The sequence below is a fragment of the Lampris incognitus genome, chromosome 3 (assembly GCF_029633865.1).
Source record: "Lampris incognitus isolate fLamInc1 chromosome 3, fLamInc1.hap2, whole genome shotgun sequence".
Lineage (NCBI taxonomy): Eukaryota > Metazoa > Chordata > Actinopteri > Lampriformes > Lampridae > Lampris > Lampris incognitus.
In genome coordinates, this window is record NC_079213.1 from 66,203,188 (window position 1) to 66,218,459 (window position 15,272).

Below are 15,272 nucleotides of genomic sequence, written 5' to 3' on the forward strand. Positions count from 1 at the left end.
AAGTCCCGGATGATGTTTGCGTCCAGGACAAGGTGACGAGGGACCCAACACCTCTCCTCCGGGCCATATCCCTCCCAGTCCACGAGATACTGCAGGCCGCGACCGCGGCGACGAGAGTCCAGGAGACGACGAACGGTGTAAGCCGGATGATCGTTGATCATACGAGGAGGTGGGGGCGGGGGGGCCGGAGGAACTAGAGGGCTGGTAGAGACAGGTTTGAGGCAGGACACATGGAAGGAAGGGTGAACCCGGAGAGTGCGGGGCAGCTTCAGACGGACCACAGAGTGGTTAATGACTTTGACAATGGGAAAGGGACCAATATACCCGGGGGACAGTTTTTTAGCGTCTGATCTCAAGGGTAGATCCTTGGTAGAGAGCCATACCTGGTCACCGGGGGAGTAGTCCGGAGCAGGGGTGTGATGACGATCCGCCAAGCGCTGGTAACGGCCGGAGGCCCTGAGCAGTGCAGCACGGGCTCGCCGCCAGGTCCGACGGCACCGACGGACATGGGCCTGGACAGACGGAACCGGAATGTCTACCTGTTGAGAAGGAAAAAGGGGGGGGCTGATAGCCGTAAAGGCATTGAAAAGGGGACAACCCAGTAGCAGACGATGGCAAGGTGTTATGGGCATATTTTACCCAGGGAAGTTGTGAGGACCAAGAGGATGGGTTGGCAGACACCAGACAGCGGAGAACCGTCTCCAATGCCTGGTTGGCCCTCTCGGCCTGGCCGTTGGTCTGAGGATGGAACCCCGATGACAGGCTGACGGTGGCACCGATGGCAGAGCAGAAAGCCTTCCAGACAGCAGAAGTGAACTGGGGGCCACGGTCAGACACTATATCATGGGGAAGACCGTGGACCCAGAAAACCTCTCTGACCAGCAGATCCGCAGTCTCTCGGGCCGAAGGCAGTTTAGACAGGGGCAAAACGTGAGCAAATTTACTGAAGCGATCAACGACAGTCAGTACAACGGTGTTACCGTCGGAGGCGGGCAGACCAGAGATGAAATCCAAGGACAGATGCGACCAGGGACGGTCTGGAACAGGCAGGGGGCACAGCAGACCGGCACTGGCCCGAGTGGAGGGCTTATTCTGGGCACAAACAGGACAGGCAGAAACAAAAAATCCAGTATCCTCTGTCATGGAAGGCCACCAGAACCGTCTGCGGAGGAAGGCTAGGGTACGGGTTACTCCAGGATGGCAGGTAAGTTTGGAAGAGTGAGCCCACTGCAACACGCTAGATCTAACAGCGTCTGGAACAAACAAGCGCCCCGGGGGACCGTTACCTGGGTCAGGCTGAGTCTGTTGTGCTGCCATGACCTCCCTTTCAATGTTCCAGGTGACAGCCGCAGCCGCAGCCGCAACCACACAGGTAGAGGGAACGATGGTGTCAGGTTGGAGCTTGGGCTCAGACTCCTCCCCATGCACACGAGACAGAGCATCGGGCTTGATATTCCTGGAGCCAGGTCTGTACGTCAAAGAAAAATTAAAATGACCAAAAAAGAGCGCCCACCTGGCTTGGCGCGCGGTGAGTCGCTTTGCTGACTGGATGTATTCCAGGTTCTTATGGTCAGTCCACACTATGAAAGGAAGCTCAGACCCCTCCAGAAAATGTCGCCATTCCTCCAGTGCCAATTTCACCGCCAGGAGCTCACGATTCCCCACATCATAGTTCCTTTCAGCTGGGGAGAGACGGCGAGACAGGAAGGCACAGGGGTGTGTCCTACCATCCTCACTGGAGCGCTGAGAAAGGACCGCCCCCACCCCAATCTCAGAGGCGTCCACTTCTACAACGAACTGCTTGGTTGGGTCTGGCTGGATGAGGATAGGGGCTGCGGTGAAGCGGTGCTTGAGGGCTTGGAAAGCTGCCTCTGTTACAGGGGTCCACAGGAACGGTCTGGAGGTGGAGGTAAGAGCGGTTAGTGGGGCCGCAATGCGGCTGTAGTTGCGGATGAACCGTCTGTAGAAGTTGGCAAACCCGAGGAACCTCTGAAGCTGCTTACGGCTGGTCGGGCTTGGCCACTCAAGAACGGCTCTGACCTTGGCGGGGTCCATTCTCACCTGCCCATCAGCCACGATGTTGCCCAGGAAGGTGATTGAAGGGGCATGGAATTCACACTTCTCTGCTTTTACGAAAAGGCGGTTCTCCAGAAGCCGTTGAAGGACTTGGCGGATGTGCATGACATGCTCTGACAGGTCTCTGGAAAAAATCAGGATATCATCCAGGTAAACAAAAACAAAACGATCCAACATGTCACGTAGGACGTCATTGACCAGACTCTGGAAGACAGCTGGGGCATTAGTGAGACCAAACGGCATCACCAGATATTCAAAATGCCCCAGGGGGGTGTTGAAGGCAGTCTTCCATTCATCTCCGTCTCGAACCCGGACCAGGTGGTAAGCATTGTGGAGGTCTAGTTTAGTGAACACTGTGGCTCCCTGGAGAGAATCAAAAGCGGAAGTCATGAGGGGCAGGGGGTACTTATTCTTGACTGTGATATTATTGAGGCCTCTATAGTCAATACACAGCCGGAGGGTCTTGTCCTTCTTGGCCACAAAAAAGAACCCCGCACCAAGGGGTGATGATAACGGGCGAATAAGACCAGCAGCCAAGGAGTCCTTGATGTACCTCTCCATGGACTCCCGCTCAGGCTTGGAGAGGCTATATAGGCGACTGCTGGGGAGGGGAGCGCCCGGCAGCAGGTCAATAGTGTAATCATAGGGGCGATGAGGAGGCAGGGAGAGAGCTTGCTGCTTGTTGAACACGGCTTGGAGGTCATGGTACTCTGGAGGCACCAGTGACAGGTCAGAGGTCTCAGAGCTTGACACCTGACAGGGGACAGACTGAGGCAGAGCAGACTGGAGGCATATGGCATGACAGACGGGACTCCAACTTGAAATTCTGGCCGATGACTAATCAATATGGGGACTATGCTTAACCAGTCAGGGATGACCAAGTATAATGGGAACAAAGGGAGAATTGATAACGAAAAAGCTTAACTCCTCTTGATGGTTTCCCGACAACAGGAGGCGCACAGGCTCAGTCTTAGAGGTTATCCGGGCCAGGAGACGTCCATCCAGGGCATTAGCTTCAAGAGGCTGGTCCAGATTCACAGTGGCAAGACCTAGCTGCTTGACAACACTTGCATCCAAAAAGCTTTCATCAGCTCCAGAGTCAATTAAAGCCAAAAGTTTACTGGACTGACCTTTAAAACTGATGGTAGCTTGCAACTGGGTACGTGGACGAGGAGACAGAGGGCAGACAGTTGGGCTCATGAGGATCCTCCCCCTCCCTCGTGAGCCTGCTAGTTTGACGGAACGGTGAGGGCAGGAGGCGAGAAAGTGACCAGGCTGACCACAATACAAGCAGCTGTTCTCGGTGATGCGGCGTTGACGCTCCTCCGGGTTGAGCCGGAAGCGGCCGAGTTGCATCGGCTCCGAAGCTGGGGAAGAGTCACGCCTCGGGCTTTCTCGGAGGACGGCAACCTCAGTCGAGCGAGCTCGGCCCCCAGAGTTTGGAGGTGTGGCCCGTGGTAAGTTGTTGTGACCAGGAAAGCGGCGCGTCCTCTCTCGCCTCCGCTCCCGGAGACGGTTGTCCACACGAATGGCCAGGGTAACCAATTCCTCCAACCCTCCAGGCTCGGGGTTGGAAACCAATTCGTCCTTTATGGATTCGCTTAGCCCGTTGGAAAAGCCGGCCTGGAGGGACTCGTTGTTCCATCCGCTCTCCGCTGATAGCGTACGGAACTCAACTGAGTAGTCAGCGACGCTGCGGGAACCCTGGCGGAGAGAGATCAGTCGGGATGATCAAAAACCTGGCGAAAAGCAGTGGTGAACTCAGCGTAGGATGAGGAAGTGGAGGCCCGCATCTCCCACACCGCTGTAGCCCAATCCAGGGCGCTTCCCTGGAGAAGACCCACGATGTAAGCGACTTTGGCTCCATCCGTGGAATATGACTGGGGCTGCTGGTTAAACACAATCTCACACTGCATCAAAAAAGGGCGACAAAGGCTGTGACAAGCATATTATGCATAATCAGAAGCATATTCTGCATATGTGACTCGTGGCTGGGGGGGCCAGTGGGGGGCCAGGGATGGTATCAGGGGGGCCGTGGCCACCCCTTGGGGGCGCCACTGGTGAATTACAGGGGTGCCAGTGAACCTCAGCTCCTCTTTCGAGAAGTGTTTTTGGTACCTGTAACAATCTAATACCTGCAATAAAATGGTTATTTATACTGTCAAAACGTGTGTACTCGTATCGTTTTCGTTGTAGCATAGTGTCAGAGCGGCCCACTACTAAAGACGTAGCACTGTTCATACCTTTTATTTTTGTTGAGATTAAGATTGAGATTAGGATATACTTTATTAATCCCCGTGGGGAAATTCATCCTCTGCATTTAACCCATCCTAATGTGTAGCTGGCAGCAGTGGGCAGCCTCAGTGCAGCACCCGGGGGCCAACTCCATCCATCCATCCATCCATTATCCAAACCGCTTATCCTGCTCTAAGGGTCACAGGGATGCTGGAGCCTATCCCAGCAGTCATTGGGCGGCAGGCGGGGAGACACCCTGGACAGGCCGCCAGTCCATCACAGGGCCGACACATTCACACCTAGGGACAATTTAGTACCACACACACACACCCACACAGAAAGGACCTGGGGTTCGAACCCAGGACCTTTTTGCTGTGAGGCAACAGTGCTAACCACTGGGCCACCGTGCTGTGAACACAAAATAAAGTGCATATTACTGATCCGGTGCTTGCAATTGTCACCCAGGTTAAATAAAGGAAAGTGTGCAACAGTGTGATCACTCATCAACAGCAATGTAATTTAATGACACTGTCCAGCCATGGGATTTTGCTTAATAGTCTCAAATTACAAAGTAACTTCAATTTCAGTTAGATCGTGTTGGAAATTGCTTACTAGTGTTGTATAAATACCTTAAAACCTTAAAAAGTAGGCCTGCTTCCTACTGTCACCTATGTACGGCTCAGACTGTAGGATACGTGAATCCTATTTCTGGATGCTTTATCTGCTCATTAAATTCAACTCTGCATCACTGCACTGACAGCAGTTCACACAACAAAATGTCAAAGGCAGTCTGCTCATTGGTGTAGCATATATTGCCAGCCACGTTATTGATTATTCAAACAGCCAACCCCCAAGTGGTCCTGAAGGAGCTCCCCAGAACGTCCAGTATAATCTGCACTTTAGTTAGACCCCAGTGTGTCTACTAATAAATCTTTGCCTGTCAATCAATGATACCTCTCATTCACTGTCAAAAAGTGAGTGTAAGCGTGGTTTTAGCCTGCTGACAAACTGGACAGTAAAAGGGCCGACAGGGGCAAGGAGCAGCTTTCCACACTAGCAGACATCTTTCTCACAAAGACTTCCAAGTTTTGCTGAATTTGGAGTTGATGTAAAACACCGAATGCATAATGCACTTGAAGTGGTACATGAACATGAGTAGTGTGCAGGATTTACAAACTGACACCTCTGCAGATGATGTAATACGGTGCAACATGACACTTCTCCCCGGCCAGACGACCTTGATCACTCACCAGTTTCCCAGCTTCTAGCACCAGACCAAACTTTTTCTTTTAAACGCCATGCCCCCCCCCCCATTGTACTTGGCCAATTACTCCACTCTCCTGAGCCTGTAGTTCGTGACGTCGCATGCAAACAACCATTGTGCGTGTAGGGACGCCCGACCAAGCCGGAGGCAACACAGGGATTCCAACTGGAGATCTCCGTGTTGGTAGGCAACGGAATAGACCGGTACGCTACCCGGACACCCCTTAAATGTCTTTTAAAGTATTTACATATCAGCGTTTGTCTGTTTTGTTTTTGTTTTTGGAAAAATTCTGTTCAAAACATTTTTTTTTCATTTTTTGATTTAGCCAGCTTTAAGTTGAATGCGATGGAAGCAGTAGATTTGTTGCATGATTTAAAAAGGTTCTGTCTCTTCCTCGCCTGGCTGGGAGCTGCATGCTTCTCTTGCTGGCTTCAGTCTGTGATGAATCTATTGAAAATCTCAGCTCTCCTCGCTGTCTTTCTGTCTGTTCCATTGGGAATAGGGCGTCACTTTCATTTTATGGCGTGGTATGAACTCGGGGTTGGGGGTGTGCCTGTTTGTGGTGTGTGCTCACATGTGCACGTGGTCGTGTGTGAGCTGCTGTGCTTTGCTGTCAAAGCTTCAAAGTCCTAATATAGCCAAAGTGCTAATAAATGCCCTTTGAGGCCCCTGGAAAGGGACTGCCTGTCAGGTAGCAAGTCTATGCACATGCACACAAATGTGCACGCACACACACACACACACACACACACACACACACACACACACACACACAAACACACCAGGGCCCCTCTGGCCCTCCTGTCAGAAGTTCACAATGTGCATGATTGCATCAGAGACATGATCTGAAACTGGCGCTCCCTCTTGCTTTCTCCCCTGCTGCTTCCCTGGATCTCCTCCTTCCCTCCTCCTCTTTCTATCTCCGCCGTAGCTCCTGTATCTTAACACCTTACAAGTGAGTTGACATTTGTAGGCCTGTGCATCGTAGGGTTGCCGTGATACAGATATGGCAATTCCACCCCCACCTGCCCTTTTACTCCTCTGAAGCACCGTCAGTTTGATGCTATCATGGGTAACGGTACCTCCTAGCAAATGGTACATTAGCTTGGTTTCTTTAAATCAACGGCTCAAAGCCAGCGGAAGATGTTTTTCGACTGTAGTGGAACTGGAGTGTATAGAAAGTTTTTCAAAAAGTGTGCATTTTTTCATCATATGCCACTCTGTTCATATTATGTTGAGTTTTACAGAAAGTGTAGAGCGGAGATTTTGGCAGATTGGGCAGAAAGCAGCATATTCTTTTTTTGGGGGGGTCCCCCCTTTTTTTTCTCCCCAGTTATACCTAGCCAGTCACCCCGCTCTCTGAGCCGCTGGTTGCTGTTCCACCCCCTCTGCCCATCCGGGGAGGGCTGCAGACTACCACATGCCTCCTCTGATACATGTGGAGTCACCAGCCACTTCTTTTCACCTGACAGTGAGGCGTTTCACCACGGGGACGTAGGGAGGATCACGCTATTCCCCCCAGCCCCCCCCCCCAAACAGGCACCCCAACCAACCAGAGGAGGCGCTAGTGCAGCGACCAGGACACATACCCACATCCGGCTTCCCACCCGCAGACACGGCCAATTGTGTTTGTAGGGACTCCTGACCAAGCCGGAGGTAACATGGGGATTCGAACCGCCGATCCCTGTGTTGGTAGGCAACTGAATAGACCGCTAAGCTACCCACACGCAGAAAGTAGCAAATTCAAACCCACGTTGTTTTGAGTGCAGGGCATGTACTGTACCCTAAGCTCACTGTTTCAAGAACCATCCAGTTGCTTTATCACTTTATTTGTAGTGTCAGGAAGCATGATGGCTGTAGGCTCATGCCTTGGAACCAGCAATACTGCCAGTATAGTTCATGCCTACTTTGCAGACTGTATGACTACCCACTGCATTTGGGTAGTAATGAAAATTCATTTTCGAGGTGTCAGGCGCTCTGTGCTCTGCACAGCCCTGGTGAACACACACAAAGAAACCCAGTTTGTGGTTTATGTTGGCTGCTAAATCTGGAACAACTGAAAATGGATTTCCCCCCCCCCCATCCATCCATCCTCATGAATATAGATGGAGATTTGTAAATGATTACCCATGTATGACAGTACAAGGCATGGTTCACTCAACTTGATTTGTTTTGTTATTGATGTCCTTGTGTGGACTATGATGCATATGCATATTGATATCCCATAGAGTCAGATGAAAATGTTGTTTGGCTGCTATACGGCCCATTAATCCAGCTGTCTGCTAAAAATCCCTTCAGGTGTTGCTGTCTGTTGCAAGCTAAATGTGACATTTGAGAGAGTGACAAGACAACGCCGTCTCTTCCGAGTTAAACGTGGCGTGCGAGTGTGTGTGTGTTTTCTGCATGCTGTGCATGTGTGATCGTGAGCTTTTCTTGTGTCTGTATCACTGTGCTTTGGTATGACGGCGTTGCCACATATTTGCATCATTTGTATATAAATATATAGATAGTATATAAGCGTTATATGATGTGTATCTTTGCCCATATATAGTTGTGTGTGTGGGGGGGGGGGGGTATCCGAATCTACACTTGCCCACACTGTGAAATGTTATACGTTAGAGAGAGTTCAATCGTCCCTCCCAAGTACAAGGGCAATGAGCTGTGCCCTATCTCCCAGCTCCATCTATTAGCTGTCCAGAGGTGGGTCTGGGGATGGATGGATGGATCGGTTCAGCCCCATAGGTTAAATGGTGCCCCACGCCGGGTGGAGGAAGTTATTTTCAAGATGTTATTAGTTACCGATTACCTGCCTAAAATGTGCAGTCAGTGACATAACCCACTGGATTTACCTTTTTAATTAACAGTCCGGCTCAGCCGTGTCATCTCATTCCTCTCGGATACCTTTGTATTTCTCCTTTAAAAAAAAAAAAAAAGGGATTACAGATTGATTACCGCAGTTATTCTGAAAATTTTCAACTTTTTTTTTTCTTCCCTTCAAACTTCTGGGTAAAGCACTACTAACGGCATTGATGGATTGCTTCTTTTCAGTTACACTGATACCACCATGTCAAATTTTATTTCTCCAAAACCTGACCGTCTAGTCTGTCCGCTGTTATACCAAGTTGTCTTCCGTTCTGGAGGAGGAGGCTTGGATAGGAAAGTCTATCTAACCTCCATCAGAGAATGTTTCACCCCCCATCCTTCTGTAAGTACCTGTCTCCTCATGAAGCTCCTTCTGCCCCTTTTGGTTCTTGGATTGTCTTCAGCCTGTTATTTTAGGCCATCTGCTCTGTCACCGTGTCCGACCAATCACTTTATTAATTTTTGTCCTGGTTTCCATCGGCTTTGACAGGCAGGTTATAACAAGGGGTTGATGTGTTGTCCAGACTTTAAGCACCAGTCAGTCTATTCTGTGGCTGTGTTTGAAACTCACTTTACAGCTTTACAGCTTTAGTGTGGAGTGTGTGTGTGTGTGGGGGGGGGGGGGGCACGTTGACTGTTGAATATCTGAATCCTTAAAAATACCACTTTTGCTACTTTTGGCAGTTCTGTTTGTTCATGCTTAACCATAAATACATATATAATCTCATTATGTTAAATGGATTTTACAGAATCAGTTACCTCTTAGCTGCATGTGTTCCTGGGGTGGAAGTCTATCGTATCGAGACTTGTTTTGGCTTGGTCTTCGCTTCATATTCCAATGAGGAGGAGGAGGATGATGATGATTGTTTCCTAATCTAATTGTTTTACCAACACACGTTGGTCAATATAGCTATGGTTAACCCAACTTTTTTTTTTCTTTTTTGGATCCCCCCCCCAGTTGTATCTGGCCAATTACCCCACTCTTCCGAGCTGTCCCGGTCGCTGCTCAACCCCCTCTGCCAACCCGGGGAGGGCTGCAGACTACCACATGCCTCCTCCCATACATGTTCTCCCCGTGTCTGTGTGGGTTTCCTCCGGGGGCTCCGGTTTCCACATGCCTCCTCCCATACATGTTCTCCCCGTGTCTGTGTGGGTTTCCTCCGGGGGCTCCGGTTTCCTCCCACAGTCCAAAGACATGTAGGTCAGGTGACTCGGCCGTACAAAATTGTCCCTAGGTGTGAATGTGTGTGTGTCGACCCTATGATGAACTGGCAGTCTGTCCAAGGTGTCTCCCCGCCTGCTGCCCAATAACTGCTGGGATAGGCTCCAGCATCCCCGCGGGGTCCTGACTCGCTGTGGTCATTAAAAACCCCATGGCACTTATCGCAAAGAGCAGGGGGGGGTCCCCCAGTGCCCTGGCAGAATTCCCAACCTGGCTCTCTCCATCTGGCCACCTAATCATATCCCGCGTAATTCGCTCAATGATTCCTCCCTCTCCACCTCAAGCTGATGTGCGGTGAGCATTCTGGCACAAAATGGCTGACATGCATCACCCAGGTGGGTACTACACATTGGTGGTAGTTGAAGTGAGTTACCTCCTTCTTTGCGAAGCGCTTTGGGTGTCCAGATAAGGCGCTATATAAATGTAATCCATTATTAGATAAGTAAAAGGGCCACTGTTTGTACAATTTTTTTTTCTTCAAATGATCACTTTACTTGTTTGAAGACGGTCTGCTTTCAGAACACCTAGCGTGACCTCGAAAACCACCTGAGCTTCAACTGAAATGCTGTTTATGTTGTTCATGGACTCAAGTTAATTAAATTAGTAGATTTGAGAGGCGATGATTAGCATATGAGCAGTAATATCCGATAGGTTATTATCATAATGAATCCCCTCGGTGCAGTGTGTGGGTAGACGAGAGAGAGAGAGAGAGAGAGAGAGAGAGAGAGAGAGAGAGAGAGAGAGAGAGAGAGAGAGAGAGAGAGAGAGAGAGAGAGAGAGAGAGAGAGAGAGAGAGAGAGAGAGAGAGAGAGAGAGAGAGAGAGGAGAGAGAGAGAGAGAGAGAGAGAGAGAGAGAGAGGTGGATTTGCCACTCGCTCAGATAAAGTGCATACCCCTTTTTAAGTGCAACGCATGAATCAAAAGACATTGTTATACCTGGCTGGAATAATATTTCACTTGTGGGTCATAGCAAAGGATGAATAAAGCAATCTGCTGGTAGGATGGAGACACAAATGTACACACATACACACACACACACTTTGAAAAATGTGAGAAGGAACACTAAAAGAATGTATATCATCATCTATGTAATTATTTTCCAGTCGTAAGCAGCAGTGAGTGAGCGCAAAAGGTGTTCATGTGTTTGGGAAAAGTGCTTGTGTTTGTGAGGCTGTTACTATTTTTAGGGAAAGTCCTCACAAGTATACTAACTGATGAGCAGAGACAAACTGTGACCTCACTCCTCTGAGATCAGTGAAAAAAAAAACCAATCAAGTTCAATATACTGTACTCTCCTCCTCTACCTTAGCAATCGGTAAACCAGTCGTGTGACCAAATCATAACACTGTGTTGTAAAACCATCTTTTCCTCAGTTACTCTTACTATATTCCTCCATGTTTCTCCATATGACTACATCAACAGTGCTCCAAAAAACCAACCTCCCCCATTTCCTTAATCCACTTGCCACTTTCTTCCACAGATGGCAAAGCCTGCCCCAGCAAGGACTTCCAGTGCCGCAATGGAAAGTGTGTCGCACCCATCTTCGTGTGCGACGGTGACGATGACTGCGGGGACGCCAGCGATGAGGAGAAGTGCTCGGTCCCCACCTGCGGCCAGCACGAGTTCCGCTGCAATGACTCGGAGTGCATCCCCGCGCTGTGGAGCTGTGACGGCGACCCGGACTGCAAAGACAAGTCCGACGAGTCCATGGAGCGCTGCAGCAGGAGGACCGAGCCCCAGAAGCCACGGTGCCCAGTGGGGGAGTTCCAGTGTGGCAGCGGGGAGTGTGTCCACCTCAACTGGAAGTGCGACGGAGATGCCGACTGCAAAGATAAATCTGATGAAGCCAACTGTCGTAAGTCTGCCAAAGCTGAGTTGGTGGATTGATGGAAGGGTTGACAAATCGAGTGAGTGAGTGAGTGAGTGACTGAGTGTGAATGCATGGAAACAAGTAGGGATGCTTACAATTGATGGATGGACAGCAGTGATAGATGGTTTGATCGATGGATGGATGTAACCTGTTACGGGTCATAAAAGTCTGACTACACAGTTAAATGGGTGGTTGGATTGATACATTCATGATCTCATGAGTCCAACTCCTTGTGGGATTCATTTATTATCATCTTGTAGCAGTAATAGCTATTGGTATGACTCATTACTGCCAAAGGAGATAGTACATGCCATGTATATTGTACTTTGAACAAAGGCTCTGAAACCTTTGTTGTGACAGACGCGTGATCTCATGAGTGCCACTCCTTGTGGGACTGATTTAATGTCATCTTGTAGTAGTAATAGTAGCGTAGTATCTTTATGCATGCTCAATAACCCAGGTAAGAAAATCACAGAAACTTGAATCAGTTCATCTGGACACAACGTTTTGTCCAGATGAACCGATTCAAATTTCTGTGATAGTAGTTTAGTTGTCTGATAGTAATTTGCGTATTCTCCCTGTGCTCACATGGGTTTCCTCCAACATAAAAAAAGAACCCGAATAAGAAACATGCAGAATGCTCTCCTGTCCTGTCCCTGACCATGACATGAACATCCACCTAGAATTGGTTCCCCACAGAGCCGGCCCAAGGCTTTATGGGGCCCTAAGCAGAATTTGATTTGAGCCCCCCGCCCACCCCCCACCGACAATATTATGTCCATGCTTGATCGTTACCATACCATTGTCATGATTTACTACTGTGCTACAAAGTCTTAAAATAAACCAACAGACAATGCATTTACTGAACAAGTTAAATATTTTAATTGCTTTTGAATGGTGCAAAAGTGCAGAACAGTAACAAAGAAATAAATTATTTTCTTACATAAAATGCAAAAAGAGACTATTGAATAAATTAAATAGAAAAAATAAAGACATACAGTGAACAGAGGAACTTCTAACATCTAACAATATAACAATAAAGATTAAAGAATATGTAGACGAATAAAAACTATGGTGTTCAAAGGTGAGCTAACTGGCGCGGGGGTCCTAAGCAACTGTTTAGTTCGCTTATGCCTTGGGCCGGCTCTGGTTCCCCGGTTGCCAAAGGAAAGGGCCGCCCACTGTCCCTGGCTGCCCTAGCCCTTCTGTTGTCCACACATTCTGTATACTGCCCTTGTCTTAAGGGTCATGCTACGGGTCTCGAATGAAGACCAGAGACCAGTGTAGCGAAACCCAAAGGCAGACGGACACAGAGTACAGAGAAACCCGATGACAATTTTAATGCAGGAAAACAAAAATAAACAAACTGCCACAAAATAATAACGGGTGGGGGTGTTGTGACGATGTGCGTGCGCCTGGCTACCAAAGTCCAAATCCGTTGAGCGAGGGGTTGTCCGGGGCAGTCCGAGTCCGTGATCCAGGAAGTCGAGTCTGAAAGGAGGGGTCCAGGGAGAGAGATGCGGAGGGAGATCACTGACGGGATCCAGGGAAACGTGATGGTCGCTGGGGACGAGGAGCGGGGGAGACGTGGGGAGCCGTGGAAGTCGCGGAGGGAAACAAAAACAGCGAGACAAAAAACAGGAACAGAGGAGTTAGACGCTGGGAGAAACAAAACAACAGTGTGGGAATAGACACGAGAAAAGGGTTAATCACAGAATAGGCTTGTCAGCGCTTTTACCGCAGGGTTCAGTACGTTGAAGCACAGGGAGGCGTTCTGGGAGGCTTCTTTTAGAGGGCTGCCTGACTGCCGCAGGTGTGCCCCATGGATGATGGCAAACACCCAGTGCAGCGCAGCGCTCTGAGTGGCTTCAACGTGCCGGCGAGGCAGCTCGGGTTGGTGAAACCGCAACAGGTCATTTATGACCAGCCTTCATTAAAGCAACTTAAATTAATTTTAGACCCCAAATCTATTTTGTATGAAAAAACAACTTGTCATTCATCACAAACTTTGTGACTATTGCTCTGATGGTCGAACGGAATAAACTGCCGTTCTTGCAGTCCGTTCGTCGTGTGGCTGGGAGGTTCGTATCCCAGACTCGCCGTAACCGGTCACGGCCAGAGCGTCCACGGGGTAAGGCATTCATTAGGCCACCCTTACCCGAGGGATAGTGGGTGTAGCTCGTTGTAGTGTTTGGGGACTCGTCGTTCTCCAGCGACCCCTCTGGCCCATCTGGGCGCCTGCAGCCAAGCAACGGAAAGCATTCTCCCTATGTCTCCTTCGCGGCCTGAAGGTAGTGCAATCCATGCGAGGCTTCAGCGTGTAAACTAGCGAGAACAGCCGACACGAGTTTGAAGGAAGCTGGGTTACGACTATCTCCTTCCTGTGGAAACGTGAGCCAGGGGAGTTGTCTGACAAGAGTTCCGGCCATATGCCATTGGGTTAATTGGGTGGGATAAGGGGAAAAACTAGAAATAAATGCATAGAAAAACTTTGTGACTATCTGGTTTTTCCCTCTTCACAGTGCAGAAAGACTGCATTTAATCAGTGGACACCACTCGTCTTTATAGGGTCAAACATGACCCAAATATGTCTTAGGGTCATGTTTGACCCTAAGACATATTTAGTACCCTAGTGGTGTACAGCTTTCATAGAAATGTGAACAAAAACAATATTTCACTTGTTCTAATGTTGGGGGTCACTCTAGGAAAAGTCATCAAATTCCAGGTTGAAAAAAAAGATCATTTACCTGAGCCAAAAACCTGTTTATAAACCTGACCCCCCCCCCCAATTTTTTTTTAATATATATTCATGGACAGGATCTCAAGGCGCAGCCAAGGTGAGGAGTGTGTCCATTTTGGGAACCTCAGAATTGAATCTCTGCTCTTTGCAGATGATGTGGTTTTGTTGGCTTCATCGGAACCTGACCTCCAGCGTGCACTGGAGCGGTTTGCAGCTGAGTGTGAAATGGTCGGGATAAGAGTCAGCACCTCCAAATCTGAGGCCATGGTTCTCTACCGGAAAATGGTGGATTGCTCCCTCTGGGTCGGGGATGAGTTGTTGCCTCAAGTGAAGGAGTTCAAGTATATCTCGGGGTCTTGTTCACAAGTGAGGGTAGGATGGGGCGGGAGATTGACAGGCAGATTGGTGCAGCATCAGCAGTAATGCAGACATTGTACCAGATCATTGTGGTGAAGAGGGAGCTGAGCCAAAAGGCAACGCTCTCAATTTACCAGTCAGTCTTCATTCCAACCCTCACCTATGGTCATGAGATTTGGGTAGTGACCGAAAGGGTGAGATCGCAGATACAAGCGGCTGAAATGAGTTTCCTCCCTAAGGTGTCTGGACTCAGCCTTAGAGACAGGGTGAGGAGCTCGGACATCCAGAGAGAGCTCGGGAGTAGAGCCGCTGCTCCTTCGCGTTGAAAGGAGCCAGTTGAGGTGGTTCAGGCATCATGATTAGGATGCCTCCTGGGTGCCTTCCTTTGGAGGTTTTCCAGGCACGTCCAACTGGGAGGAGACCCCAGGGTAGACCCAGAACTCGCTGGAGGGACTACATGTCCAATCTGGCCTGGGAATGCCTTGGGATTCCCAGGAGGAGCCGGAGGGCGTTGCTGGGGAGAGGGACGTCTGGAGCACCCTATTTAGCTTGCTGCCACCGCGACCCCGACCCCGGAGAAGTGGCTGATGATGAGATGAGATGAGATAAACCTGATTTTAACTTCCGGGTCAAACATGACCCTAAG

At 49.5% G+C, this 15,272-nt stretch overlaps 1 protein-coding gene across 1 annotated transcript in view; it reads left to right on the forward strand.

Annotated features, from left to right (window-relative positions):
- The window catches only part of lrp8 (low density lipoprotein receptor-related protein 8, apolipoprotein e receptor), a 306,559-nt gene that overhangs the window by 212,239 nt on the left and 79,048 nt on the right, over positions 1-15,272 (forward strand). Inside the window, exon 5 of the mRNA XM_056275639.1 lies at positions 11,140-11,514. Coding sequence (XP_056131614.1) covers positions 11,140-11,514 — 375 coding nt within the window. The remainder of the gene's footprint in view (positions 1-11,139; positions 11,515-15,272) is intronic.